Source organism: Lissotriton helveticus, chromosome 2_1 (genome assembly GCF_964261635.1).
Source record: "Lissotriton helveticus chromosome 2_1, aLisHel1.1, whole genome shotgun sequence".
Classification (NCBI taxonomy): domain Eukaryota; kingdom Metazoa; phylum Chordata; class Amphibia; order Caudata; family Salamandridae; genus Lissotriton; species Lissotriton helveticus.
In genome coordinates, this window is record NC_136059.1 from 1,189,017,247 (window position 1) to 1,189,043,799 (window position 26,553).

The following is a 26,553-nucleotide window of genomic DNA, read 5'->3' on the forward strand; positions in this document are numbered from 1 at the left end:
GCACACCATTAGTACCAATTTAACACCCACATTTAGCAATAAGTAACAGGTTATCATTCTAGGTTGCAAAGGGCCTTCCACCACGCTGTAACACTTGTCGCTGGAATTTTTTGGAACGTTTGACCCATTTCAGCTAGAAACAAGGCTTTTTTTGTTAAAATCTGCAGATTAGGGTACAGATGATGAATTATGTGGCTAATGCAGAAAATGTATAATTGTGCAGCAGCCAAACAGTCACATAATTCCAGTGGCCCTGCTCATACCTCTGACTAGGTCCACAAGTGCTCCTCAGTGATTTCATCTTTTTTTGTCTCACTGAGTTCATACTTGAGCTTCCATGGAAACGAGGAAGACTAAACCTGAGACCTGAGGTTACCACTCCACAACAAAGACTACCATACCACATAATTACTCTCCATAACACATAATCCCACTCTGCATAATTCCAGGACACTAAACACCACATACTTTATATCCACATAATTTCACTGCACAACATATCACACAATTCCACTACACACAACGTACATACACTCCACTCCAAAAAACAATTGTAACAAACTTTTGCATTTACAATGCCAATAGCCCTAATTCTCACAAATGTGAAACCTATTACATTGCAAACACTTCTTTAACTAGTAGTCGCATTTGCAGACTGGAGGAGAAAGTGTGCTGGGCCTCCGACCAGCGCTCAGGAATTCTGGTGCGTAGGGCTTACAAGAGGTACCAGTAGGGATTCTTGGCCGCTAAAGTCCCTCAGGAGTAAATTTGACTTTATCCCCCATCCCGTAGTCTGCCAGGAGGCGTGTTTGCAGAACAGTGGAGAAAGGGGGGCATGGCCTCCGAATAAGTCTTAGCAATTCTACTGTGCAGGAATTACTGGAGGTAACAAGAGGGGTAGTTGGCCCCCAGGGACATCCTTGGGGGCCAACTACCCCTCCTATTATCTCCAGTAAGTCCCACAAAGCAGCATTGCTATGTTTGAGGAGCAGGCCATGCCCCCTTTTCCCACCACTCTACAAACGACTCCCTGGCGCGCTCTTGGCTGGGGTTGGAAGTCCCCTTCGCTGCTGGGGGTTCTTTAGGGGCCAACTAGCCTACAACTTACCTCTAGAAAGCCCCACACAGTGGGATTGCTGAGAGGTGGACAAAGGCCATGCCCCCTTTATCCACCACTCTGCAAACGTTGGTTCTGGTGCACTGCTGCTCAGAGGATGAAGTCCACTTGTGTCCTGAGGTCCTCAGGACACAAGAGGACCTCATAGCCCCACCGGCAGTGCACCAGAAGTAGCGAGTAGAGATGCTATGGCTAGGGAAACGAAAAATTGCTCATATAGTGTGAGCTGATCAATTACATAGGAAAAGCCAAATAGCGCCAGCGATGCACATGGAAGCATATATATGAAACACATTTAGTGATAAACCTAAAAACCTCACCCCAATGCTCGTTTGCACACTTGCTACGTCAGGCCCCGCCTCCTCCCTGCACCACTGTGCAAACGCGCCCCCTGGTCCCCTTGAGTCCTGAGGGTCCCTGGGGGCCAACTAGCCCACCAGGTACCTCCAGTAAGCGCAACAGAGCTGCGTTGCAGAGTGGTGTAAAAAGGGGACCTGGCCTTGGATCACCTCTCTGCAACGCAGCTCCCTGGCGCATACTGGAGGTACCAGGTGGGGTACTTGGTCCCCGGGGACCCTCAGTATTCAAGGGGAAATAATTCCCCAACTTACAACTGGCCGGGGGGGCGTTTGCAAAGTGCTTCAGGGACAGGGCGGGGCCTCCAGCGCAATGCCAGCTTTTTTCTGGTTTTGTTTTTCAGAAGGGGGGCTGTGTGGCCCCCTTTCTTTTCCCGTTTTTAGGGCCCTGGGGATCCCATTCCCTAGGGCCTGACCCCTATTTTCTAAAAAAATTAACAGAAGGGGGCCGTCTGGCCCCCCTCCCAAGGCCAATTTTGGCCTCATGGACCCCATCTCCCAGGGCATGGCCACATATTTATTTATTTTAAATATATATTTTTTAAGGCGGGGCCCCTTCCCGGGCAACTCTGGCCCCGGGGACCCCATCTCGCGAGGCCGTCCCTTTTCGTTGGGGACCGTGGGGGGGGGGCCCCAATGGCCCCACGGTTTCTCCGGCTCCCCGCCTCCTGCGAGAGCCGGCATTGCTTTTGAGAAAGGGGAGCTGCTGACATGCAGCTACCCTTGCACAAAAGCAATTCTGCTTTGCTTTATTGAAGCAAGAGCAGTTTCCCTGCTCTCGCTTCAACGAAGCAAAGCAGAGTTTGTATGGCAGGGCCATAGCAAACAGCAGTGTTCCAGGGGTGGGCACCCCGGGACACTGCAGGAGCTGGCCCTGGGGGGTGGCGGTCCCCAGGTCCTTCGAGGACTCCAGGAGGGGGGACGCGCAGTCTCCGTCCTATGTGTTTAAAGCCCCAGGGAGGTGGTGTTCCACGGGGTGTGTGGGGGGGATCGAGCACCCCACACATTTATTTTTTAAACAAAACAGAGCCCTGGGGATTGCGGTCCCCGAGGCTCGCGAGGCCCCCCACTTTAGCTATTAAAAAAATCCCCAAAGGTGGTGGTCCCTGGGGTTTAGGGGGGCCCACGAGGCCCCCCTAATTATTAAAAAAGCCCCAGGGAGGTGGCGATCCCTAGGGCTGCGGGGTTGGTGCGTGCCTGCACATCATTAACAAAGCCCCAGGGAGGTGGCGGTCCCCAGGGCAGCGGGGGCTCCTGTGGGCCCCCGCCACATAATAAGGCATGCCCCTGGGATCTGGCCCACCCAGGGGCTTAAAAAATACAACGAAGCGCGGTAGCCCGTACTTTGTTTTTTTTGTTAGTTTTTTTGGGCCTAGGGGTCCTTGTGGAACCCCGTTAGCAGGCCTAGGGGGTCAGGGTGTTTCTACGCTGCCGCCTTTTCTTCATTTTTCACTTTGCTTCACCCTTTTTGTGTGAATCGGTTACTGAGTCACAAGATGGCTGCCAACACTTCCTGGTTTGGAGTGAAGCTCGTGTCCGGGAGGGTTCGCGGACCCTCCTCGGTGCTCAGATATCAATATTTTTTCTTTTTTTAAATTTCTCAGGAACTACTGAACGGATTTACAGCATTTAACAAAAAGGGCGCAGTCTAAACTAAGACCTACCTTTTTGCCAAGTTTGGTGTAATTCGTTCAGCACTTCGGGCTGTTGCCTGTAATGAAGTTCCTATAGAAATTAACATGGGGAAAACGTGCTTCGGGACCTCCCTTTTTTCTCGGCCCCCTCTTGACTAAGGACCTCGATCTTTCAACACACAAACTGAGCAGTCCAACCCTGTTTTTTTGGAAAATTTCACGAAGATTCGTCAAACGGCACCAAAGATATTGGCAAATCAAAAAACGCTTTTCCTATGGAAAATAGGTCCTAACTATAACCACCTGCTGGCGACCGCCACATCTCACTACAGGGGAACCATCAGGGGTCAGGTGACAGCTAGACACTGGCAGGAAAGCCTTTTGTTTTTGGGCGGAAAAAAGACAGCTTCCTAAAAGTGTCATTTCCAAAACAGTAAAATAAACTCAACTTAACCGGTAAATCAATTTTAAAAATACTATTAAAACTAGTCCTTGAAATATTTTTTTTTAGCTATTTCCAAACAGAATGTAGCATTTATTAAATATAACAGTGTAGGCCATTGCTAACCTATGAGAGAGCAAGCCTTACCACAGTGAAAAATGATTTCTGAGGGTTTTCACTACCAGGACATGTAAACATTAAATATATATGTCCTACTGAGAAAATCTATGTACCCTGCCCTATGTGCTTTTTTAAAGGCCTATTTGAGGGGTGATTTATTAGTATTAAAAAGGAAAGATTAGGCCTGGCAAAACGTTTATTTACCTAGGTCCAATTGGCAGTTTAAAACTGGATACCCGGTCTGTAGTGGCAGACCTGGAGAAATAATTTTGAGGGCTACTGCAGTGGGTGGCACAAGGAGTGCTGCAGCCCACTAGTATTGAATTTACTGGCCCTGGGTACAGGCAGTACCATTTTACTAAGGACTCACATGTAAATTAGATGTGACAATGATAGCACTTTAAGACAAGTTAGCAGGGGTGCACAGAGTTCTACAGCCAAAACAAAATAGGTATCAGACAAAAGACAATAAATCCAAAGTGACCCTGCAGAAAGGACAAATTTCCACAAAATATCAAAACAGGGTGAACTAAAATTCCCTATACATGATTGTATTTTTGTTATGATTTTTTGGGAAAATATGAGCTGGCAAGACAGCTACAGCTGTCTGTAGGCCAGGCCTAAAAGGTTGTTGCCGGTGCACACCACTAGCAAAAACAAAAACCCCTCAAAAATGTCCAGTCCCTGCATGATCACATATTCATATGGCAGGCATTGTTTTTACTGTACGGCCCGCTCCAGCATGACGATGTACACATGCGCTTGCCTCACCATGCATGCACACATGTGAGTAATGACACTGTGTCAGACATTTTTTTTAAAACTTTTATGGGAGCTTTTAGACAGCGTTCTTCATCCATTGGCATGTTATTGTGTCGTACAGATTTTCCTTCTGCTGCCTATAACATAAGGCATAAGGCAGTTGGTCAGCCCACTGCATCTATTATCTAACTTCTCTTTCAGTAATGGCATTCTGTCCTTTCACAAAGAGCACAAACAAAGTAGTTTCCTTAAGTATAAGGGACAACAATGGCAATATGTGCTTTTTCGGCCAGTGTTTTTAGGTCTCACGTACAAACGCAGCGCATGCGCTGTTTCGCTTGCGAGACTATTGCTGCCGCTTTCTGTCCCGAAGGGAGACAGGAGGTGGCACGCGCAGACAGGAGATGTGCACGCGTACTGACAGCGTGCACATCTCCTGTCCCCCGGAGGCTGGCAGCGGGCGCATCGTGCACCTTCAGTTTCCCTCCCCCCGTCGCTCCACGGAGCCAGCTAGTGTGGCTCACAAGTGTCACATTCTTACTTACGACGCCAGTACCTGTGAACATTACAGAAAGCAGTGGCTCTTTTTCACCATTACGCGGTGCGCGTGTTTCCATCTAAGCTAGTTGTGCGCGCGATCCACGCATTTGTTTTCTATTTATTGTCTCTTTGGTGTTGCAAGAGATGCATCCTGCGGTGCATCCGAGGCGAGCAAATCTAAAGGGCTGTCTGCGTGAGAATCACAACTGGCCAGTGCCTTTTTCGTTCTGACAAGTAAAGTGCGGGTGCGCAGAGGCAGGGTTTGTGTGGGTCATTGCAGAGCTGGGACCCCTGTCTCACTTGGTCAAAGTCTCCCTGGGAGAGCGAGTCGTTTCCTAATTCCCTGCCCCTCCGACAACTTGGTTTACTGTTTCGCATTCATCTCCCGGAGACTGCCTTTCTCCACTTCCTGTGTTAGCCTTTTTTCAGCTTCCAAAAATTTGTTTCAGGCATGGAGCTCAGTGCGAGCTGGAAGCGGCAGGCTGTGAGGATGGGGACGCTGCGTGGAGGAACAGCCTGTCTGTCTGTCTGGCTCCTGCGGGGCTGCAGCCTCCTGGATGGGCTGCCTCAGCACAGAACCTGTGCCCGGGATCCCATTTGCCTCACGGGTTGTGTAAAGTCGAATAACAGCACGAGCACTTTTGCAAAAGCTGACCTCAGCACCAGGCTTTCATACAGGTTGTTCTCATCACCAGGGACACCGGTGCGGACGCCCTCAAGTGAAGTCGACAAATGGCCTTGTGTACAGGAGGTCTCGTCACCAGCATTTGCGCACAGGCAGCCACAGGGACTCGCACACAGGCTGACCCTTGCACCAGGATTTGTGTGCAGACTGCTCTCAGCGCCAAGGATTGCGGTCTGGAGTCCCTCAGAATAACAAAGGGACTTGAGCGCAGCTACTCTCGGCAGCAGGATTTCTGTACAGGTTCATTTGTTCACAGGCTCCTTTCATCACCAGGATTTGTTCAAAGGCTCCTTTCATCCCCAGGATTTGTTCACAGGATCCTTTTATCACCCGGATTTGTACACAGGCTGCCCTCAAGTCAAATCAAGAGCTTGTGCCCAGACTGCCATCGGCGCTAGAATTTCTGTGCACGCTTCTTCCAGCAACAACATAGTGCTAGGATTTTTGATAAACTTCTCTCCTCACCAGGACTGCTTCTAGTCCAAGGATTTCTGTGCAGACTGCTTGTGAAAAGGCTTCTCTTAAAATCAAAACGACATTCAGTCTGCCTTCAGCACCAGGAAGTGTGCACAGGCTGTTCTGTCAACCAAGAGTTTATGCCTGGACTCTCTGTGGGACGTCTACTCAGGCTGGTGACGCCACCAGGGTCCGTGCACACGCTTGTATTTTTACACCTGCATCACTTGTACCCAGGCTGCGCCCGGGCAAAATCCCTCTTGGCACTGGTGCTTGTGCTAGAAAGCTCACAGATCAGGATTTGTGCACAGGGCACCCTCTGCATCAGGACTTGGACCCCCGTGCACTAAGGCTTGTTATGGAGGTTGGGAGAGCGGACTGAGAGGTGCAGCTCCTCTCGTATCTGTCCTCCCACACCTCAAACAAGAGAAATAAACCAAGAGGTGGGGGATATGGCACATTTCTTCTTTTGTTGTGGATAGCTCCTTCTCGCAATTCTTCTTTGTCCATGAGCTCTGTGTGTGCACCCCTCCAAGGAGAAGATGGTCTTTGGATTTTTTCTAGACTTTTTGTAGTATTAAGTAATTATTGTGCCTTAATCATATTTTCATAATCTAGCGAATTGGGGATGTTATCTATTGACATAATGTTAGCAGGCCCCTGCTGTCCACCCACGCTCATGCTCGCTTTTCTCCCACTTAATCCTCCACAAGCGCAGCGCGTCTAGCCCTATTTCCGGAGAAGATGAAAATTCAAGCATTAACATTCATACCGCCGTCTGCGGCCTTGGCCATATCATCAAGAGCTGAAAGAGTCAGATGAAAAAACAGGGTTGAATGTCGAGGCAAGAGCACATTAAAGGGTACTTGCGGTGCCGTCAGCCTGGTTCATGTACATTAGTACAATTGTATAGTAATTATATAGCGTGGGAATGGGGCGATGAACACCATCGTGTGAACACGGGATGAAACTGGGCCCGAATACACGTCTGAACTCAGAAATGTGAAACACGGAAAGAAACAGACACATGATGTTTTATTCTTTTATTACAAGAAGGGAGCAGGGCTTCCTTGCTCAGTGACACTGCACAGGTTTTACACAAACTGTTCTGCTGGAAAGCAGGGGCGGATTGGCAAGGTGGGCATTCGGGCAGGGGCCGAAGGGCCGGTGCCTCAGTGCCCTCTGTGGGCCGTTTTTTTCTCCCCTGTCCCAGTCCACAGAGAGTGGACTAGGAAAGGGGAGAAAAAAAAACGGCCCACAGAGTGCACGGAGACAGACCGAGAAAATGAAAGCAGCCTCGCTGTGCGGCCGGACAGCGATTGTCAGCTGTGGCCTCTCCTTCACCCCTGCCCTGCCAAGCAATCAAGCTGAGGCTGGGCTGGGGAGGGGTGATTGTTTGCAAGAATCGGCCTCCCTGGGGGCCAGGTGTTTCTCAGGCCTTTGAGCCATTTTCACCTCGGCCCCCCTGGGGCCCATGCAGCCCAGAAACGGTGTTAGTCTTAACACCTCGCCCACAGCCCTTCACATTCAGGGCATAGTGGGCGAGGAAGAATGGGTCTTGCTGTGGGGGCCAGGTGATGTTTGGAATTCTTTTATTTTATTTATTTGATTTTATATAGCGTGGACTTTACCCGAAGGTGTCAGAGCGCTTCACACTAGGAACAGCAATAATACATGAGGAGAAAAATTACAAGTGGACAAATTACAAAAGCAAACGTTAAGTTACATGAATCAAAAGTGACAATCGTGAGCAACCAAAATACATGAGGTAGCAATCGGTACATTACAGGAGGAAAAAGTGATGTGTGCAGGTTACAAAAGCGTACAAAGTACAAGTAGAGGTATAATACTGCAATAAATGGCAGACACTCCAGCACAAGAACAAACTTTACGTAGGCAATGGTGGCACTTGTGCAAGTATCTAAAGCAAGCAAAATTGAGAGGTAGCATACAGTGTGATACCAGAGAAAAGTGACGTTTGCAAGTTACAAAAGGGTACCATACACAGGTACAAGGGTAATACTACAGTAAATGGTAAACACTCAAACTGCCAGAACACACTGGGAAGGCACTTCCCATGCTCCAGCTTCACCTCAGCCTCCCCCCTGGCTACCTGGCTACCTTGGATGACCCAGAAAGCTGTGTTTTGTGCTCCCCTGCCAGGACATTTTCCCGAGGCCTGGAGGGCTGATTAATTTACTAATTGCAGGGGCCTTACCTCTGTTCATGTGCTCCTGAGCTGAAGGTCTGGGGAGGGCTAAGTAGGTTAGTAATAGCAGGGGCTTTTCTGCTTTTCAGGTGCTCCTGTGCTGGAGGGCTGGAATAATTTTGTGACAGAAAGGGGCCTTGCTATTTTTTTTAGTTGCTCAGCATGTAGGCCATTGTCACCTTGGCCCTGTGTCCTGTGCAAGAACAGTATCCTCCCACTTTCATTCCTTGTCTGTGCAAATGGTGTTTCATGAAAGGGCACGCCCCTTAAATGTGGGCCACGCCCCTTAAATATGGGCTACGCCTCTTGAATGTGGGCCACTTTTTTCGTCAGTGCCCGGGCCGAATTGTGATCCCAATCCGACCCTGCTGGAAAGGGCAGTGCTACAGATGACTCAATCCAAGAGAGAATCGTGGATTTTTAATTGAATAACATTACAGCCAGGATATGAAGGATGTGTATACTGTATGGGGTATTACTTAAACACAGCTACTGGTTTCTGCAGCAGGTGGCACCCTTTTTACCAGTCTCTGTTAGAATACCAGAATATCTCGATAATGTCACAAGTGGGGCCTCTGACCACTCCTTTAATCACCATTCCACGAAGGAGGAATCGCAAATTTACAGACAATGATTAGTTTTTGGTTCCCCCCAAAAGCTCGCTCCTGCAGGTGGGGGTGTCCTTCAGGGGATGTGAGCCCTACATACGTGGGAGGGGGTTAAAACCCTGTCGACCCCCCAGCAATGGATTCTATGTTGAAGCAGCCCGGGCTTCCCCGCTGGCATCAAGTCTTCTCGGAGTCTGAAGTGACAATCCTCACAAGGCCACCTCTGCTGTCCATCTTTACGAAGTCGGTTAATTAAATATCTTTAATCTGTGTAAGAATAGCACCCATGTTTCACAGTGCTTAGAAACAGCACTGATACAGTATAGAGCACTATGTATAAAGCACTTTGTAACAAACCGCATGTTATAACGCATCAGTCTTAACTCTGAACGAGGTCAGTTTATTTTTTATTTTTAGTTTTATATAGCGCTGTGTAGTTCTATCCAATTCCCTTTGTGCAGAGGCAGTTATACATTCGAGGAAGCCAAAATGACATGTATTCTGCCTTTAAAACCGGGCATTTGCAGTGTAAATCTGGAATGTTGGCATGTATGATTAGTGCAGACTATGTAACATTATTTTAACGTTTGCTCTGCATGGAGTTTCATTTGCAAGAGAAGTGGAAAGATAATTGCCCTCATTTAAACTGTTTGATGGTGTCAATAGTCAATAGTCAATTTTATTGTATAAAAGTATTAAAAATTATTACAAAAATGCATTTTGGTCATCATAGAACATTAAAAACACATGTATAAATGTTAACTATTAGGAACTGTTGGCCATATGAAATTAAATATCATATATTTCAATTTGGTGCTATATTTCCCTGTACAGCTTGCCGTAAGAGAGATTGCACTTTCATCATATATTTAACCCCCCTGCAAGCCAACATAGGAGATGATCCATCTAGCAATCAAATTACAGCTTGCCTACATGTCCGAATGTTCAATTTATTAAAAATGTTCTTTAAAAGCCGTCTCCTCAAATCCTTAAGCGCCGGGCAAACACATAATAAGTGAGTTAATGTTTCATTGTGATATCCACATAGACGACAATGAGGGTCAGTGTGACAATTTTTCCAGGATGGTAACAAATCCTTTGAAAACTGTAGGCCTAGTCGATGTTTTATATATCTTTGTTTTAGGAACCTATTGAAGTGGCTTTCCAGATAAGTCTGTGGCTTTATCCCGGAATATGAGTTTATCATTTGACCGCATTGTTTGCAATTTTGTCAAAGGTATGTCTATCTGGCATCATGTCCCAAGTTTCTTCAATTCCTATACAGTTCAAGGATTGGGACAAGAAATCTCCACAACTGTTTGGCGCGTGCAGTTTCTTCTGGGTATCGATTTCTTTCCAGCACAGGTTGTCCAGTGAGCCTTCTTCTGACATGCGTATTTTATGACAGAGTTTCACAAAGGGTCCCATACTGCGAAACTTCTGATTCAGAAGGCCAAATTCTAGACGAACCTGCGCCGGTGCTGACGAGTTCGGGAGGTTTAGGACTGCCTTGTATATCTTTGTTTGTAAGCTATTTAACAGCCCCACTTCTTTGCCACACCAGGTGACCAATGCGTATCACAAAGTGGGTAGGGTATGTGCTTTTATCACTTTCAGCAGGTGTGTATAATTTGGGCAACTGAGTTTTTTTTGTAATTGCCGGTATGCGTAGATCAGGGACTGTGCTTTAGCTTTTAGATCGGTTTTGGGTTCTTTGTTCGTTTGGCCTCGCCCCAATTTCAGACCTAGGTACTTGTATGATGTTTCCTCCTTTATTGGGGTACTATTTGCGTACCATTTGAATGTTGGCTTTTTCGGGTCCACGATGCGGACCACTTTGGTTTTGTCTTTATTCAGTTCCAGACATTCGTGTTCCAAGTAAGTTACCAAATTGTCAATCATCCTTTGCAGGCCTATTGGCGTTTGACTCAGAACGACAATGTCATCCTCATACTGCAAGAAGGGGATTGGAATTTTTGGCAAGTAGGGTGGATGGCCTTCCCCGACCTCCATGTGACTGACGATGTCTGCCATATAAAGGTTGAATAAGCTTGGGGCCAGTACACAGCCTTGTTTTAAGCCCTTTTGTGTACTAATTTCAGCCGTTACGCTGCTACCGTCTCCCATTTTAACTCGAGCCCAGGTGTTACTATACAAGCCTATAATAGCCTCCATTAGCTTCTTCGGGATGCCCCATGATCTTAGTTTTTCCCATAAACGGGTTCTGTTCACCCTGTCAAAGGCTGCTCGCAGGTCTATAAAACAAGCGTACAGTCTCGTCTTCCTTTTTTCAGCTTTTTCCTTCAGGAGAGCCAGGGTTATCAAGTTTGTTAATGTGCCGGTCCTTGGCCGGAAACCCGTTTGGAACATTGGTATTGAGTTTGTGTCTTCCATCCAGTCTTGAAGGAGTGATAGTAAGCATGACCCATATAATTTTGCCTCCACATCCATCAGCGAAATCAGCCTGTAGTTCCCCGGCTCAATATGATCACCTTGTTTGAAAATGGGGTGAATTATGCTCCCATTCCAGGATCTAGGCAGTTTATTCTGGTTGTAAATTGAATTAAAGATTGGTGTTAAATATTCTGCCCAGAATTCAGGCGAATGTTTGAAGATAGAGTTTGAAAGCCCGTTAGGACCCGCTGCACCCTCTTTTTTCAGGCGATTTATTATAGCTTTGAGCTGGTCTGTTGTTACTAGGGTGTCAAGCACGATGTCTACTAATTTTTCTGATATACTAACGAGTGTGTTTTCAAATTTCCCTATGTTCCCATTTCCACAACCCGAGTTTAGCTTCAGAGTTTCTTCTGGTGGATTATGTCCTGTTCCTAAAATAGTTCCCGCATGTTCGGAGTTTCTAGTGCATAATTTGCACTCTGATGTACAGGGCCAGTTTTGACCATCCACCCTGTCGATAAACATGTTTTTAGCATGCTGAATCCACTTACTTTCTCCAATGCCTGCCTCCTGTCTTAGGGTATTACCCTTTGTCAGTTTGTTAATAATACCCCAAAATGTTCGTTCATTTTTGTGTTTCCCGGCAATTGGTAATTTTGTCCACATTTCCTCTTGGTACGATGTTTTTGCGCTACTCAGCATGATCTTGTATCTTTTCCGCATGACTTTCAATTTTGACTTATCTGGTTTTATTCCACTTTTTATCATTAGTACCTGCTTCCGGACTTCTCGTGCGATTTTCCTTTTTTCCTCTCTCAAGGTAATATTATACCAAGGCTTTATCCCAGTATTGATTCTTCTCGAATTCTGATTTATGGTTGGGGGGTTTCTTGTTACTGCTTCACATAGATGTTCCCATGTTTTTATCGGGTTTTTTTTTTCTTCCGGTGTTAGTCTGAGCAGTTCATTTTTTAATTTATCCATTGTTGGTTTTATATCCTTCCCTCCCCATTTTAGTTTACGTAGATTGAACTTTTCAGGATACTGAATGACGGTGTTTTGTTTTTCCGTCTTGTTGACCAACATTTTTATTTTGGTGATTAGAGGAAGATGATCGCTTTCCACTCGTTGCCCCACCGAAAATGAGCTCACCATCGATATCAAGCTGTTGCTCATTATTGTGAAGTCTATTGTTGACTTCCGATTGCCGCTTACAAAGGTTATAGGTATGTCACTAGCCCCATTATCTTTCTTGTTCACGATTAAAAGGCCCAGTACTCCGAGAGCTTGAGTTATTTTGTCATACTTTGTCAGATTGGTATTAAAATCCCCTGAGATAATCATGGAATGTGACTCATGAGTGCTTTGCAAAGCCCTGATCAAGGTTAGTAGAGTTATCAGCTTTTCATTTTTCTCTTTCCTTTCCTGGTGTACATAAACATTAAGCACTAATAGGTTGCAAATACATATGAACCTGAGTCCAACTTCTCTGTAAGTTTTATTGCTTGTGTCCTGTTTACCCCAGTGTCTACTTCTTCCGCTTGCCATCTGTATTGTTGGGCGATATACGTTGATAAGCCTCCTCTCGGATGACCACATTTTGAAAGTTTTTCGGCGAGGACGTGAAACTCGATATAACCCGGGATGGAAACTTGGCGCAGGTTCCAGGTTTCTTGTAGCAATATTAAGTCGTGTTGATCCAAGAAGCTTGCGGTTTCATGGTCGTGCCCCATACTATTAAAACCATGAACATTCCAGGAACAGAGGCTGATCATATGTGGGTTTGCAGCAATGGATTCCTTTTGGTTACCAACTGTTAACCGTGGTTGTAATGTTCTATTTTCCTTTAAATATCTGGACTTGTTAGGAACATTTATTGCTCAAAACCGATGCCACCCAGGACAAATCAGTAATCTGTTCCTGAGAGCCTCCTTGCACCACTGCCTTTTCATGTCTCCTTATATTTTGCGATATTTTTTGCGGAGTTACTGAACAAGCTCCCTTAAGGCTTGATTTTTGGGTATTCCCCTCTTCCATTTTCTTTTTACCTATGGTTATGTTTTTTAAAAGTGGAAATGGATATTTTTTCCGTTCTTCCCGCCTTAGTTTTATGCCCCAGGCTTCAAAAGACATGCTCGTAGCAAGTATTCTATCAACTATGTCCTTAGACGACCAGGTGGTTAAGGACTCTTCTACCTCTGATATATTTTTGTGCGCTTAAATTCTACAGATAGAAGATCTTGGGATGCTATGTCGTCCAGTTTTGGGATTTCTCTTAGTAGCCTCATTATATTACCTATGTTCAAGAAGTCTCGGCCCCCTGTTGTCTGGTATTCGGTATGAATGCCAGTTTGTTGTTTGTTTCTGCTTGTGTTTGTGAACTCAATTTTGCTTTTTTTTCTTCTTCTGATTTTGTATCTTGTGTTGTTTCACCATTTACGTTTATTCTTCTCCCTCGACTCAGAGTTTTTATTGTTATTTCTTCATTTGAATCGTCTGTTCTTTTAGGGTGGATGATGGCTTCGTTAATCCTTTCCGTGTTTTTGTCAATGTTCATATTTTGGAATATCTGAGTGCGCACTGTTTGTTTGTTTGCTTGATGAATACTGCAGGTTCGTCCCTCTTCGTTTGAATTAATTTTTATTGGTGTTCTTATGTTTTCCTTTTCATCTACTCTTTTTATGGATTGCCTTTGGTTAGTTTTGTCTATTATATTTTGTTTATTATCTGCGTTGATTAGGTCATTTTGGGACCTCGTGTCTTGGTTTGCTGGTTTGACCTGGGGTATTTGCATTTCGTCTGTCTGGTGAATCATTACTATCTCATTTACACAGGCCTCTTGGATTAAAACCCTTTCGTCAACCTCATCTTGAGTCTTGTCTTTATCCTGAGTTGGTATGGTTTTTTTTGTTTCTTTTTCTGGCTACTCAAATGTTTACTCCCTTGTGTGTGTTTTGATTTTGTGTAAGTGGGGCGGGTTGGTGATTCTGTAATCAGGCTATTCCCATTTACTGCACTTGACTGGGCTAATTGGTCTGGGGGCTTGTCTATATGCTTTGAAACGGTTACTTCAGAAGCTGGGTTCTCTTTCTTAGAGGTGGTATGATGAAAGATGGGATACATATGAATGTCTGTTGAAGGTTGGAATTTAAGTTGTGCCCTCCCTTTCCTAGCGCGCTTTCTTTGTCTTTTTGTTAACTTGACTTTAGTATGGATTGTTGCGCATTGTGCCTCCTCTATTTGGCCTGCTTCATTGTCAGATTTTTCCTCACTTAACGTACTTATCTCTTCCTCTGCATAGCTGTTTTGGGTAGGGTCTCTTACTATGTGTTGACTCCCAATTTCCACCTCAGATTTTATTACCCCAGTATGGCTCGTGGTTTTGATGTTATGTTTTGTATCCACTGATGATTGAAACGCCCTTAGTATGTCATTTAATATGGCCGGTAAATTTGACATATTGTCCACTAATTTGCCGCATACACAGCTTGGCTGGATGGTCTCTGTGTGGAATCCCTTATCAACCCTCGCTAGAATCAGGAATGCCATATGGTCCAGTCTGGTGTTTATACCTGAAATATGACCAGCAATAAGATTTATTAAGTCGATCTGAACGTCCATTTTGTCTGACTGGAAGTTCAGTGCTTTAATTGCCTGGTCTAAGGTGTTTAATAATGTTTTACTCCATGGGGCCTTGTCTTCTTCTCTGGACGGTATTTCCAGTACATCTGACTCTTCATTTGACCTACTCATAGATGATATCATAATTGGAGATTCTTGGTTTAGATTGTTTTTAGACCATCCTTTAGTTTTATTTTGGCCTTTGTCCCATTCGTGGGGGTTGACATTTGGATGCAATGGTGTAGATTCCAGCCTTCCATTATCACCTGGTCCGTTTTCCTGATCTTCTTCTGGTCTATAATTGGCTTGAGGACCTTGGCTGATCTTTAAGTATGCTTCCAACTGGGATTGGGTGTTTTTTTCCAATCCTGTTTGTCTGTCCAAGCTTATGTCGTCAGGTAGGGAGAAGGAGGTTGGCCAGGAGTCGTCCTGTGCGGCATTTTGCCCAGGCCCCAATTTATTCCCCATTATTGTTTCTTTCACCTTGCCCTTGTCCTTGGTCTTTATTCCCTTATCTCTTTTGTGAATTTGAGAGTCGTTCTTGTTTATTTGGGCTATTACCACGAGGGATTTGCCAAGGCCAATGTTGCTATTTTGCTTGGCGAATGGCCGAGAGATTTGTGGCTGGTCTATTGGATTGTTTGTTGGACTGCTCTCACTATGAGTATCCTGTGAATCGTTTTTTTCCTCCTTCATGCTATTTGATTGTAGCTGCACATTCTCTTTTACACTTGGTGCCGGTGTCATTGGGTTAGGTTGGAGGGCTTGTTCCTGCGTTTCCCCATAGATTGACGCCATGGGGTCCTTTAAGAAAATAAAATTTGGATCCCAATGTTGCTCGATGTTGTCCGGCGTCGCAGCCGCTCTCCGAGTCACTGTGTGCTGCCTGGTTGTCTTTTAGAACATTGCCCGAAGGAGGGGAAAGGACGGTGGCCGGAGGGGAAAGGACGGTGGCCGGCGTCTTCGGCTTGTTCTCTAACGAGAGCCAGATCTAAGCCCAAGCCTGTGATGGGGCGCCCACTTACATTGAGGTTAAACACCACTGGTCTCAAGACCCAAGCAGAGGTCACCAAGCAAATGAACCTTCGAGATTGTCGTTGATACTAGGCTGGGTAAAAACCTCCAGAGCTACCCCTGGCAAGGCATTGAGGCACTTTATGATGGGTAGCACACTATTCCAGACCCTAAGATTAGGGCTTAGTCCAGTGTTATAGGAAGTAGTCTTGGGCACTCAGCAAACCATGTCATGCCTTCACTCAAGGAATGTGGTAGAATAAGTTATCAGAAGTTGGGTGGTGTCACTAGTAAGTGGGGGGTTGTATGGCAGTTCATGTTTGGGATTGGTAGGTGAGCTAGAAGAGGTTGCATATGGAAGGTATGGCTTTCAAGACAATTTGTGCTTGTGATGTTTGGAATTAGCTGTGCGGAAATTGCAGAAATGCCTTAATGGAGCTTCATGCAGGCGCTGCCATCAGACCCCAGAAGTTCAGCAGAGCCCACCTGCCTCCTATTGCCTTATTTAGTTTTTGAAGCTGGAGGACCTCCTATACGACACCTACCACACACGATCCACTTGTGACGAACATATGTGAATTTGGGTAACTTAATGCCCGATGATTACATTTCCATCTGGGGTGGTAGGGAGTGTTTTTGCTTGGCTACTAAAATTATTTCAAATGTTTAAATAGAAACAAATTGCTCCCAACGAAGTACATTGGGGAAGAAAAAGCACTGAACTAATCACAATGGATTCTGTGGATCTGAATACAAACAATGTTTAAGGAAAGACAAAGTACATTTCTGAACGAAATGGATGCTTAATTGGACAATGATTAAACAGGGCTTAGAGATGAATATTGAGCGTCCTTCTATGCGCCTGTGCTAGAGACATTAGAAAACATTTCTTTCCCAGGTCTGACATGCTAGGTGGGTTTCATTGTATGACGTCGCGAGGAGGCTGGAGGGAGGATGTGAGGGGGCATCTCATACGGCACACGTTCACACCTGATTTCCCTCCGTGCATAAACTAACAAATATGTAGAAGCCATTGTGCTGCATTTAGCAGTGCTTTTCAAGCTGAGAAGTAGTGCCTCAATCTTATCGGTAGAAGCTACATTCTATCTTTTGATTTAATACACATCATAATATGGGCTTGTGTTTATGTTTCTGCCCCCTCCCCTTCCCAGGGTGATTCTGAAGGTGTATTACTAAACAAGCATTTGCAATGCAATAGATCTCGCATTTGCCAGAGTTTAAGCTATTGGCATTGTAATGACAATGCCTTTTATTTATTTGTTTTCAAAACCCACACATAAATAAAAAGCATTGTCATTTACAATGCCAATAGCTCAAACTCTAGCAAATGCGAGACCTATTGCATTGCAAATGCTTGTTTTAATTGATGGGGGACCAGTATCACCAACAATAAAGTTTTGCAAAATCCAACACGAAACAAAAATCATTGTTAAAGGAAAAGGCCAATTTCAGACCATTTAGCTTTGTCAATGCTTGCTTGTTCAGTTTCTTTGACATGGAAATCATTTTTCATTGTAGGTAAACTCAAACTTCATCCCTAATTAACTATGGGTGTAGTCCCCTTCCCATCCACAAACTGCAAACACATTTGCTCCTGCCCTTTACATGAGTAAATGTGCAATATTTTTAGGGCAGAAATAGAGCTGTTAATGTGGGTGGAGTCATTCATGGTAAAGGCTCGCAAGATCTGCAAACAAAATGTGATGCAGTTATGGAAGTACATTGATATAAATTACAGTTTAACAAAATTACATTTATACACGCTGTTAAAGTGTTATAAAAAAAGGAAACGCACTTTGTCTTCATACACATGTTCGTCTTTGGACTTTTGCAGCATCGACATTCTCCACACTGAGGAACAAAGAGTGGGATCACTTTGTCGCCTAAAAACAGAAGGGTACCATATTTTACCATACAAGGTTTCTTATTAGAACAGAAATTAATAAACACCTTCCAGACTGTCAAATATATCAGTTGAGCGAAGAGCGAAGAGCAACAATGTGCTGCAATGCTTGCAATATAAGTGTGATTTTGTGTGAATCTGGCCTCAGTTTGGGATCAGGACCCAGGTCCGTATTTTCAAATAAAATCGTAAATTTACACTCTCAGGTGTACTTCTAATAATTCTACTTTTTTTAATAATATAAACAAATCTGGTGTACTAAAAGGAATCTTCAGCGATCACAGCTTTCCAGGAATGAGCTGGGTAGTCAGTATTTACAAGTACAAAAACAGCAAAAAGGAAAAAGTTACTTACTTGTAAAAATCGATTTGTAGTTTGTAGTGCTGTCAATCACATGCTATGCACACTCTTGCCATCCAGTGTTGGGCTCTGAATATATTCAATTTGTTTTTGACTTTGTTTTGAGTGTTTTTGGTTTCGAGGTAATTAATAGTAACTCTCTGAAATGTACAATGCATCAGGACATAGACTCCACCTCAGATTATGCTTCTGCCATTAGCATAAGATGATGTGATGTGAATATGAAGCATTATTGAGTCTACGTACAGTGAAGAATCAAAGTGCAGTGAAGTACAGGTGGTGAAAACTGTTTCCAGAGATTTGCTGACATTTCACCGCACACATCAACACACTCTCAATGCAGATTTGCGAATCGACCAAGTAGCTGCTTTACATATGTCTGTTAATGGGATGTTGTTAGGAGTGAAGTTTGTGGTTGGCTAAGGTATGCACCCAAGCCAGGCAGAATTCACCACTCTAGACAGGGTAAGTCAGACACACGCCAAAGATAACCTGCATGCAACCTCTTGTTGCTTGGCACAAAACAGGCAGACTTATCTGCAGGCAATGTGTAAAGCATTTGTGCAACACACTCACGCAGTAACACAATGAACGCACCAAAAAAGAGACTCCACACAGGATTATAAAAACCAGATTGATGTATTATGACCAAAACGACAAAAATCAAATAAGTACTTTGCAAATAATTAAGGTTTAAAGAAAATCTCACAATGATTGCATCATGAAAACGTAGGACACAGAAGCATCTGTGCTCCTATTAGATACTTTACGGTAACTCTGTGAAATCTTACATAAGTACTTTGTCAGTTATCACATACGATGAAATACGGAAACATCCTGATCACCAAAATACATTTGCTTCTCTTAACTCTTTCTAGTCTCTGAAGGCGGTCCAACGCCTACCTCTGGGGCCTCCACAGTTGTCTCATCCCAGAATGCGCAAAAAATAACTTTCCCAAGTTCTGGCAAGTTCATAGCCCTTTGGGGCTACCCGGGTCACCACTTCTTTGACCACAACACAGAGCTGCCCTCGAAGGAGCATGAGACGCCGTCACTGCTCCCCTGGGCCCACTCACCCACAGTACACTTTGTGGGGATGGGCCCATCCTGAAGGGATTCACTGGCCATGGAGCACGCTCGAATGGCGCTGGGGGAATGACGGCTGCAGAAGTGTTTGTGGGCTACAGAAATGGGCCATGCTCCGTCACATTTCAGCCTTACCTGGCTTGTTACACTCAGAGCTACTCCAGACAGAGCCGGCTGATGGACCTCGTCTGCCTGGCCCACCCTGGTTCCTGAGCAATGTGCCATAGTAAAGCTGCACTGAGAGGTGCTGCGGTGGCTCTCCCACTGTGGTCATTTCTCCCCACACCAGCTGCTGCGCACACTGTCGATGCAGATTTAGTCAGGGGTGCTGCATGAGGCAGAAGGGAAGCGCTGTTGGCTCGGCACGCACTGCGGGCCCGATTCACAGAACTAACTTAAGACAAAATCCTAAACTTACTACTATTTTGGTATTCAGAGAAGGCGCTTACTTATTTTGGTGTTCACAGAAGGCACTTACTCATTTTGGTATTCACAGAAGGCACTTACTCATTGATGAGTAAGTGCCTTCTGTGAATACCAAAATGAGTAATTTACTCAAAATTAGCAAGTTACTCAAAATGAGTAAGTTACTCATTTTGGTATTCACAGAAGGCACTTATTCACCAATGAGTAAGTGCCTTCTGTGAATACCAAAATGGATGCCTTCTGTGAATACCCAAAATGGTAGTAAGTTAAGGATTTTGTCTTAAGTTAGTTCTGTGTATTGGGTCCTGTCTGTGCGGCGTGAGTCAGGAGAGGTACACTTCGGTCCCTAGAAAACACCGGTACTTCAGTGATCCTCCCCAACACATAAGGGATAAGGCAGAAAGTCACTCTTTGGCGATGCAGCGTCACTTTGGCAACCCAGCACGCTCGGTCCTGATTAAAACACAAGCCCTGTAGTAATACTCAGGAAACCGGTTGATCACCCACGTGCTGATCATGCCACAACCCCACTTCCAAACTCCGCAGCTGTAGAGTCCCACTGCATCGATGGCCCTGAGATCCCAAAGAACAGGGGGCAAGCCAACAAGCCCTTGGAGAACACTTATGTGGTCACATATTGTGGACCTGTACAAATGATTCCTCTGATGAGAGAGCTTTGAGCTTTGAGTTCACTGTCCCTTCACGGGGAAATGATCATGAGCAGAAAGCTCACTATCTAGGAGAGGAACTCGGAAGAACAGGAAAGGAATAGCTTCAAAAGTGCTGCAGACTGGGCTAGTCAAGACTATATTTTGGTCCCAAGAATGAGCTGTGGGTATTGCAGAAGTATTACACTTCTAAACCCTTCAATAAAAGCATTTGACAGGGATTTCAAACACAGTAAGAAAGTGTCTGTTTTAAAGGTTTTCAGCAATTGGTATTAGATTTACACACACATAAGTGTAGTCCAAGCCTATTTCTGCAAAATACAGAAGGTAAAAGACAATGGGCCTGATTTACATTTCGACTGACTTGTTACTCAGTCACAACGGTGATGGATATCCCATCTGCCGAAATATAAATCCCGTAATATCCAATGAGATTTATATTTCGGCAGATAGGATATCCGTCACCATTGTGACAGAGTAACCCATCCACCGAAATCTAAATCAGACCCAATGTTTTCAACTATTAGTGCCAGATTGTCTAAATTGTGAGTTACATAGAAATGTACATACATTTTCCATTTAACTGCATTACATGTTCTTGTTATTGGTATACATTCATGACACAGCTGCAGATACCCAAATTCCAATGCAAGATCGCTTGCACTACGCTGGATAGCTGTGGTGAATGTGTGAACCTCTGTTATTGTATGTAGGACACAGTGGTCACATTCTCTGTTCACATTCTTACCACCTTGGTGTGAAGTTTTGTTTGAAATGGTCATAACGCTAGCCAAACTGCCATCAGCGCCAACAAATTGATGTATAAAAACCTTTCCTATCAGGCCACTAATCTTGATTGGTGAGGCTATTCATGCGGGTACCCCAGCCTGTAAAAGATGGGTCTATCTTGATGGTCACATGCAACTATGAGTCAAGGAAAAAAGTTGTTCAGTGTTCTAGTTTCACTACTGTAGATTTTGATGCACTAACACTAGATCCTCCCAGTCACTTGTGGCAATTGCCTGACAAGGCATTGCTGTACTGGGTGCATAAACAATTGTGCATTTTGAACCAACTCAATGCAAGATGCCATAAATCCTGACAGTTTTATTATCAGTCTTACTGTTGTGGGATATAATGCCTAGAAAAGGGGAATACCGTCACTCGCTGCAGGCTGTATTAGGACTTGCATGTCACTTAGGGGAGAGTGGCCCCTTGGTCTACATGGATACAAGAGAGATGTGTAAACATAGATGGTGAATCCTAATCAATGCACAAAAACAAATGTCTGCTGTGTGTGAGCAAGACAATAAGTTGAGCCATGCCTAGGTATCGATACTCATGAATGTGCATGTGAAGCAAGTGTGTCACAACCAAAGCTAGATATTAGGTACATTTGTAAATAATTGTGACACTTTTGTGACCCCCAAAAAAGGCAAGTCTTTGGATTGGTAATGTTTTCCACTTACAACGGAGCATTAGGGACTGATGATTTATTGAAATGTGGAAAGAAGTTGGCATCCTTGATGGCGAGTGTTGGCATGTAATCTCCTACTCATAGCAGTGGAATTATGTACTGCAATTTGTTCATTTTGAAATTCTTGAAGATAACATACTGGTTGAATGGTCTGGGTTTGAGGGCGGTGCCACAACATGTTATCTCTCTTTGGAATGAGGAACTACATGGAAGAACACCCATTGCAGTAGGCACTATATAAATGCTGCAAAACAATACAATTGTTTCTGCTGGCACGTAGGGACTGTTTTTGTTGCACGTTGGAGGAGTATTGCTTTCACCTAGAGTGGAAGACATTCCTTTTCAGCTTGTGAAAGTGCATTGGGAGAATGAAAGGTTGGTGTGGAATTCAGTACAGTAACCAAGGGCAATGGAGGACAAACCCACTGACGTTATGCACCGCAAAAAATAGTAGACTTCCTGAACCACTCTTTGGTACACTCCTGGAACTGTGGGCAACAGAATGACTGCATTGCTCCCCAGAGGACTAACCTGTTGCATGAAACCTGCCTTGTTCAGCTGGTGTCTGTTCTGCTGGCTGCTCCCTCTGAAGTAGGACTGGACCTGCTACCCTTCATCCAAGGCTAACCTTAGTGACTCCAAGGATCATTTGGCTTACCTTCTGTTCAGAGCTACAGGGACACATGAAGCTCCAGAGGCCTCCCTGCAACTGATCAGCTGACCTGCTGTATTGGACCTGCCTCAGCCCTGCTGAAATAATTTCCTGATCCCCATGAGGTGCCTCCGCAGGTCCTACACTCTGTGCGGGCATCGGTTGAGCTCCTCCTGTGAAGTAAGGAGAAATCCTAAAGTTTTGGGTTCTTCGCAACCATTAACGGGTCTGTTAATGCCAAGATCCTGCCATCTCACAGCTAAGGTGAACGTCACTCTTTGCTCCACAGCGACCGCCAGCAACTACCGGCCCTGTGAGATATGCACTTCGTGCTACAGTAACAACAGCCTGATGTGGCTGCCAACAAGAAACTCCAGCAACACCGTCCGGGACACTTGACCGAATCTTTATGCTACAGCGATGACAGCACGCGCCGCCCATCTTCTTCTTGCGTGACAGCACCTTTCTAGCACAAAAAAACTCAGGACTTTGAGAAGGCAACTTTTTCAGCGGACTACCCAGGTCTCTGTGTCCGGCCCGTGCTCTATCGCAGCCAGCCTGAACTTGTAACTTCCCCTCTGGCTAGCATGACCATATGAACACGAGGTGCTTTGTGCTTTTATGTGCTATCCTTACTTAAACTTTGAAATGCAATATGTCCAATTCTACTGATTGTTTTTTGTTGTTTTGGTCTCATTTTATTAATGTATCCTATGTTTCTAAATTTGACTGCGATTTTTCTTGTGTTGTGTTTTCACAGTGTGTGCTGCATAAATACTTTACATTTTGCCTCTAAATTAAGCCTGACTGTTTTTGTGCCAAGCTACCAAAGGGTTAAGCACAGGTTAATTTTGTGACTTTTGTGGTTCACCCTGACAAGGATTGTGGTTGTTGCCTGAATGGAGCTTCCATTCCCTTCATTAATAGCTGAATTTCTCACCAGTGAGTAGTATGAGTCCAGTGGGATAATTTCATATTCTTTGTCAGGACCGGAGACGAGGATTATGCTTCTTCCTTATTTTCTCCAGCAGCCTTCAGAAACAAAATAGTTGATAGCTACATTTCCCATAAAACTTTGGTCAATTGCCCCCTGGAGATATTTGTATGCTTCCTGTCCCTCCTTCTTTCTTTGGTGCTCGGTGCTCAAGCAGCAGATGGCAGGGGCGTAACAAACACCCCCGCCCCCAGTGTCCAGTACATGAAGGGGGCCCCCTCAGCTCATCTGCAGAGAGCTGTGAGAGGCTCTAAAGCAGCAGCTGCAGTGTGCAGCCTGCCCTGAGCTCCTCGCGCTGACTGAAGAGAAACAAAGTAACAAGTTACATTGTTTCTCTTCAGTCAGAGCGCGCCAGGCCCCTGACAAGAGTAGGGCCCTCGGAGAGAGAGTTTTCCACTGCTTGAGGGTCTCAGAAGGGAGGAGGCAGCACAATGCTGACTAGAGCAGGAGAATGTTCGCACCTCCATGAATGAACAGGAGAGAGCTGTGAGAAGGGCTGGGTGGCAGAAGTGCAGGATAGTTGTGAATCCTGGGGGGTCACTGGCGACACGCAGGCTGCACATTCAGCATGGTTTGCCTGCTTCAGGGTCAGACCCTGCCTGCCTGTCAGAGATGTCTCACCAAAGGACCGTCTTCTTGCTGCTGCTCTGGGCAGGGGTGGTGCAGTGCCAGCAGCAAAGAGGTAAGAGTGGACAGGAGCAGATGAGATGGGTGTCTGCCAACCCCATCTATTTTTTGTGGGGAATAACGAAGTGTCTATAACTTTGCTTACAATTCATTGTACATAAGGGAAGCGCCATGCAGTTGCACTTTGCAGGGCAATGCTTCTCTTAACTACAGCTTTCATTTAAGGGGTTCGGTTTGAAGATGTTATAGCTTTGACGAGGCAAGTTATAAAGCTGTTATTCCTGTGTAATTTAGGAATCTGCACAGTGCTCTTAGGGGCTGTCCTTGCGCAGTTCAGAACTGTAAATGCACTGGTTGCAGTTGCCCAAAGTGCAGCAGGTACAGTGGCACCAGGCCCAGCAGTGTGAGGGCCCACTCTATCGCTGTTAAAGCTGTGTTTTGCTCCCATGCCTGATGGTGTGGGCAATTCCTTGCTAGCATTAAGGCACATGGCACCCTTGCTCCTCTACTGCAAATGCACATACAGTGACTTGAAACAGCGCATAACATTGTGAATCCATGAATGGTACAGTTATTATTTTAAGCATTTACATCTCCTGAAGAGTGGTGGTGATGGGACTATACCAATCTCTGCCTAAGATCACACTGTGTTTCCAATTAGGGGAGTTGTGATTAAAAAAACATGTCCAATAATTCAACAGTCAGCGTCCTGCAAGTGCACTACTAACTTTTTATGGCAAAGACATTGGATTCCCTTACCTTGTCAGCTAAATCGAATCCCCATTGCAATTATATGGAAAGTAAAAAACGGTCACGTATTTTGTCCCATTATAATCGTCTTTTTCTATTTGTCCCATTTGGGAGATAAAGCGATGAATCCATTTGCTCAGGTTCACACATGGAGTAAAGTGTGTATCAGGATTGAATTCCAGGCTGCCGGTTTCCACAGTCTGCACTTAGCGCCACTGAATTGCATCTGACTCCCTGTGACCTCTCTGCTGCTGGGTGACTCTAGTGGACAAGGGTCCGCTTTGTTGAACATTTTGCAGATGTTGCTGATGTTTCTCTGCTGAACAGGGACCACTGCTGACGGTACATTGGGGTGCATCTCCCCCCCTTGCAGTTTTCTAAGCAGGAGGCGGGTCCCGCTGGAGAGCTAAGGAATAGCAAATTATGTTGAATTATGGGGCACAGTCTTTGTCAAGGCTTTCTTACCAGGAATCCCATCGGTATGCAAAATGCAAAGCTTTATAATGTATGCACATTGACTTGCTTCTGTTGAAGAATGTATTAACCAACACTCGCTGATTTAGTCTTAATTGAAGCACTAATTAACATTTTAGTAACATTCATAGAGTAAAGTAGTTTGTGTAAAACTACGGGGGAGAGAATGTGGCCTTTCGGCTAGGGCGGCCGACCTCGGAGCTGATTGCCTGTGGAGACTGCATTACTTTACTCATTGGCTGTTCAGATCAGAGTTTTTCCTCATATCTGCCCTGCACCAACCTCTATGTTGCCACTCGCTGGAGAGAAAAAAAACTTGAAGGGCAGGTAGAAAAAAAACAGACCGGCCGCAGATGGGCATCAGAGATGAGCAGTAGTTTAATTTTTAAGATTATTTCTGAGAGGTCATATCATGATGGTGCTCTGGCAGCTTGTCAGGAGTTGTGATGCTTTATAAGTGAGTGACGCAGTTTCAGCCTTCCAATGACAGAGCAGTTCATAATCAAGACACTCTAGAGGAGGTGCTGAGAATGCAGGTTAGGCACTTTTGGTACATGAAATGCTTTCAGTTCGTCACTCACCAGGGCGGATTTAGCTCTGGTGGTGCCCGGTTCTTCTGTATTTTTTGGGTGTCCTCCTCCAATGACCTCCTTCTCGGATTCCCTCACTGCCATCTGTCAAAAGTGCCCCATATCTCTCCATAGCCCCTCACATACATTTAATTTGTTTTAAAGCACTGTTAAAGGCTATTTTTACTAATCCACTCACCTAGCCTAAAAATATAGATCTGTTCTTTGCAGCAGGCAAATTAACCCTCTGTGCTACTTTATGGCAAGTTAAAACTGCCACTAGACACAACTCTGATGTATTTCTCCAGCAGGAACATTCATTACAAGAGTTATCTTGACATTTTTATTGCTGCCCGAAAGCTGGATGCACAAGGAACTCTGCAGCATGCGTTTTAAACCGTAAGAAGCTGCTTATTAGCGACCCTCAGGAGTACAGTGCCCCACTCCAGGTCATCGCCTATTGCGACCTCACCACTCGCACTGCCCTGAAGCGGGCTGTGCTCACCACTCCCAAACTCAATTGATATACGGATATTTTCTCTTAAAAGCTAGAAGAACTTATAAAAATGAACCAGTAGTGGAAAA

General features: G+C 45.0%; 1 protein-coding gene across 1 annotated transcript in view; it reads right to left on the minus strand.

The window, feature by feature from the left end:
• The window catches only part of LOC144818544 (alcohol dehydrogenase 1-like), a 357,072-nt gene that overhangs the window by 157,927 nt on the left and 172,592 nt on the right, over window positions 1–26,553 (minus strand). Inside the window, exon 4 of the mRNA XM_078676065.1 lies at window positions 17,778–17,865. Coding sequence (XP_078532191.1) covers window positions 17,778–17,865 — 88 coding nt within the window. The remainder of the gene's footprint in view (window positions 1–17,777; window positions 17,866–26,553) is intronic.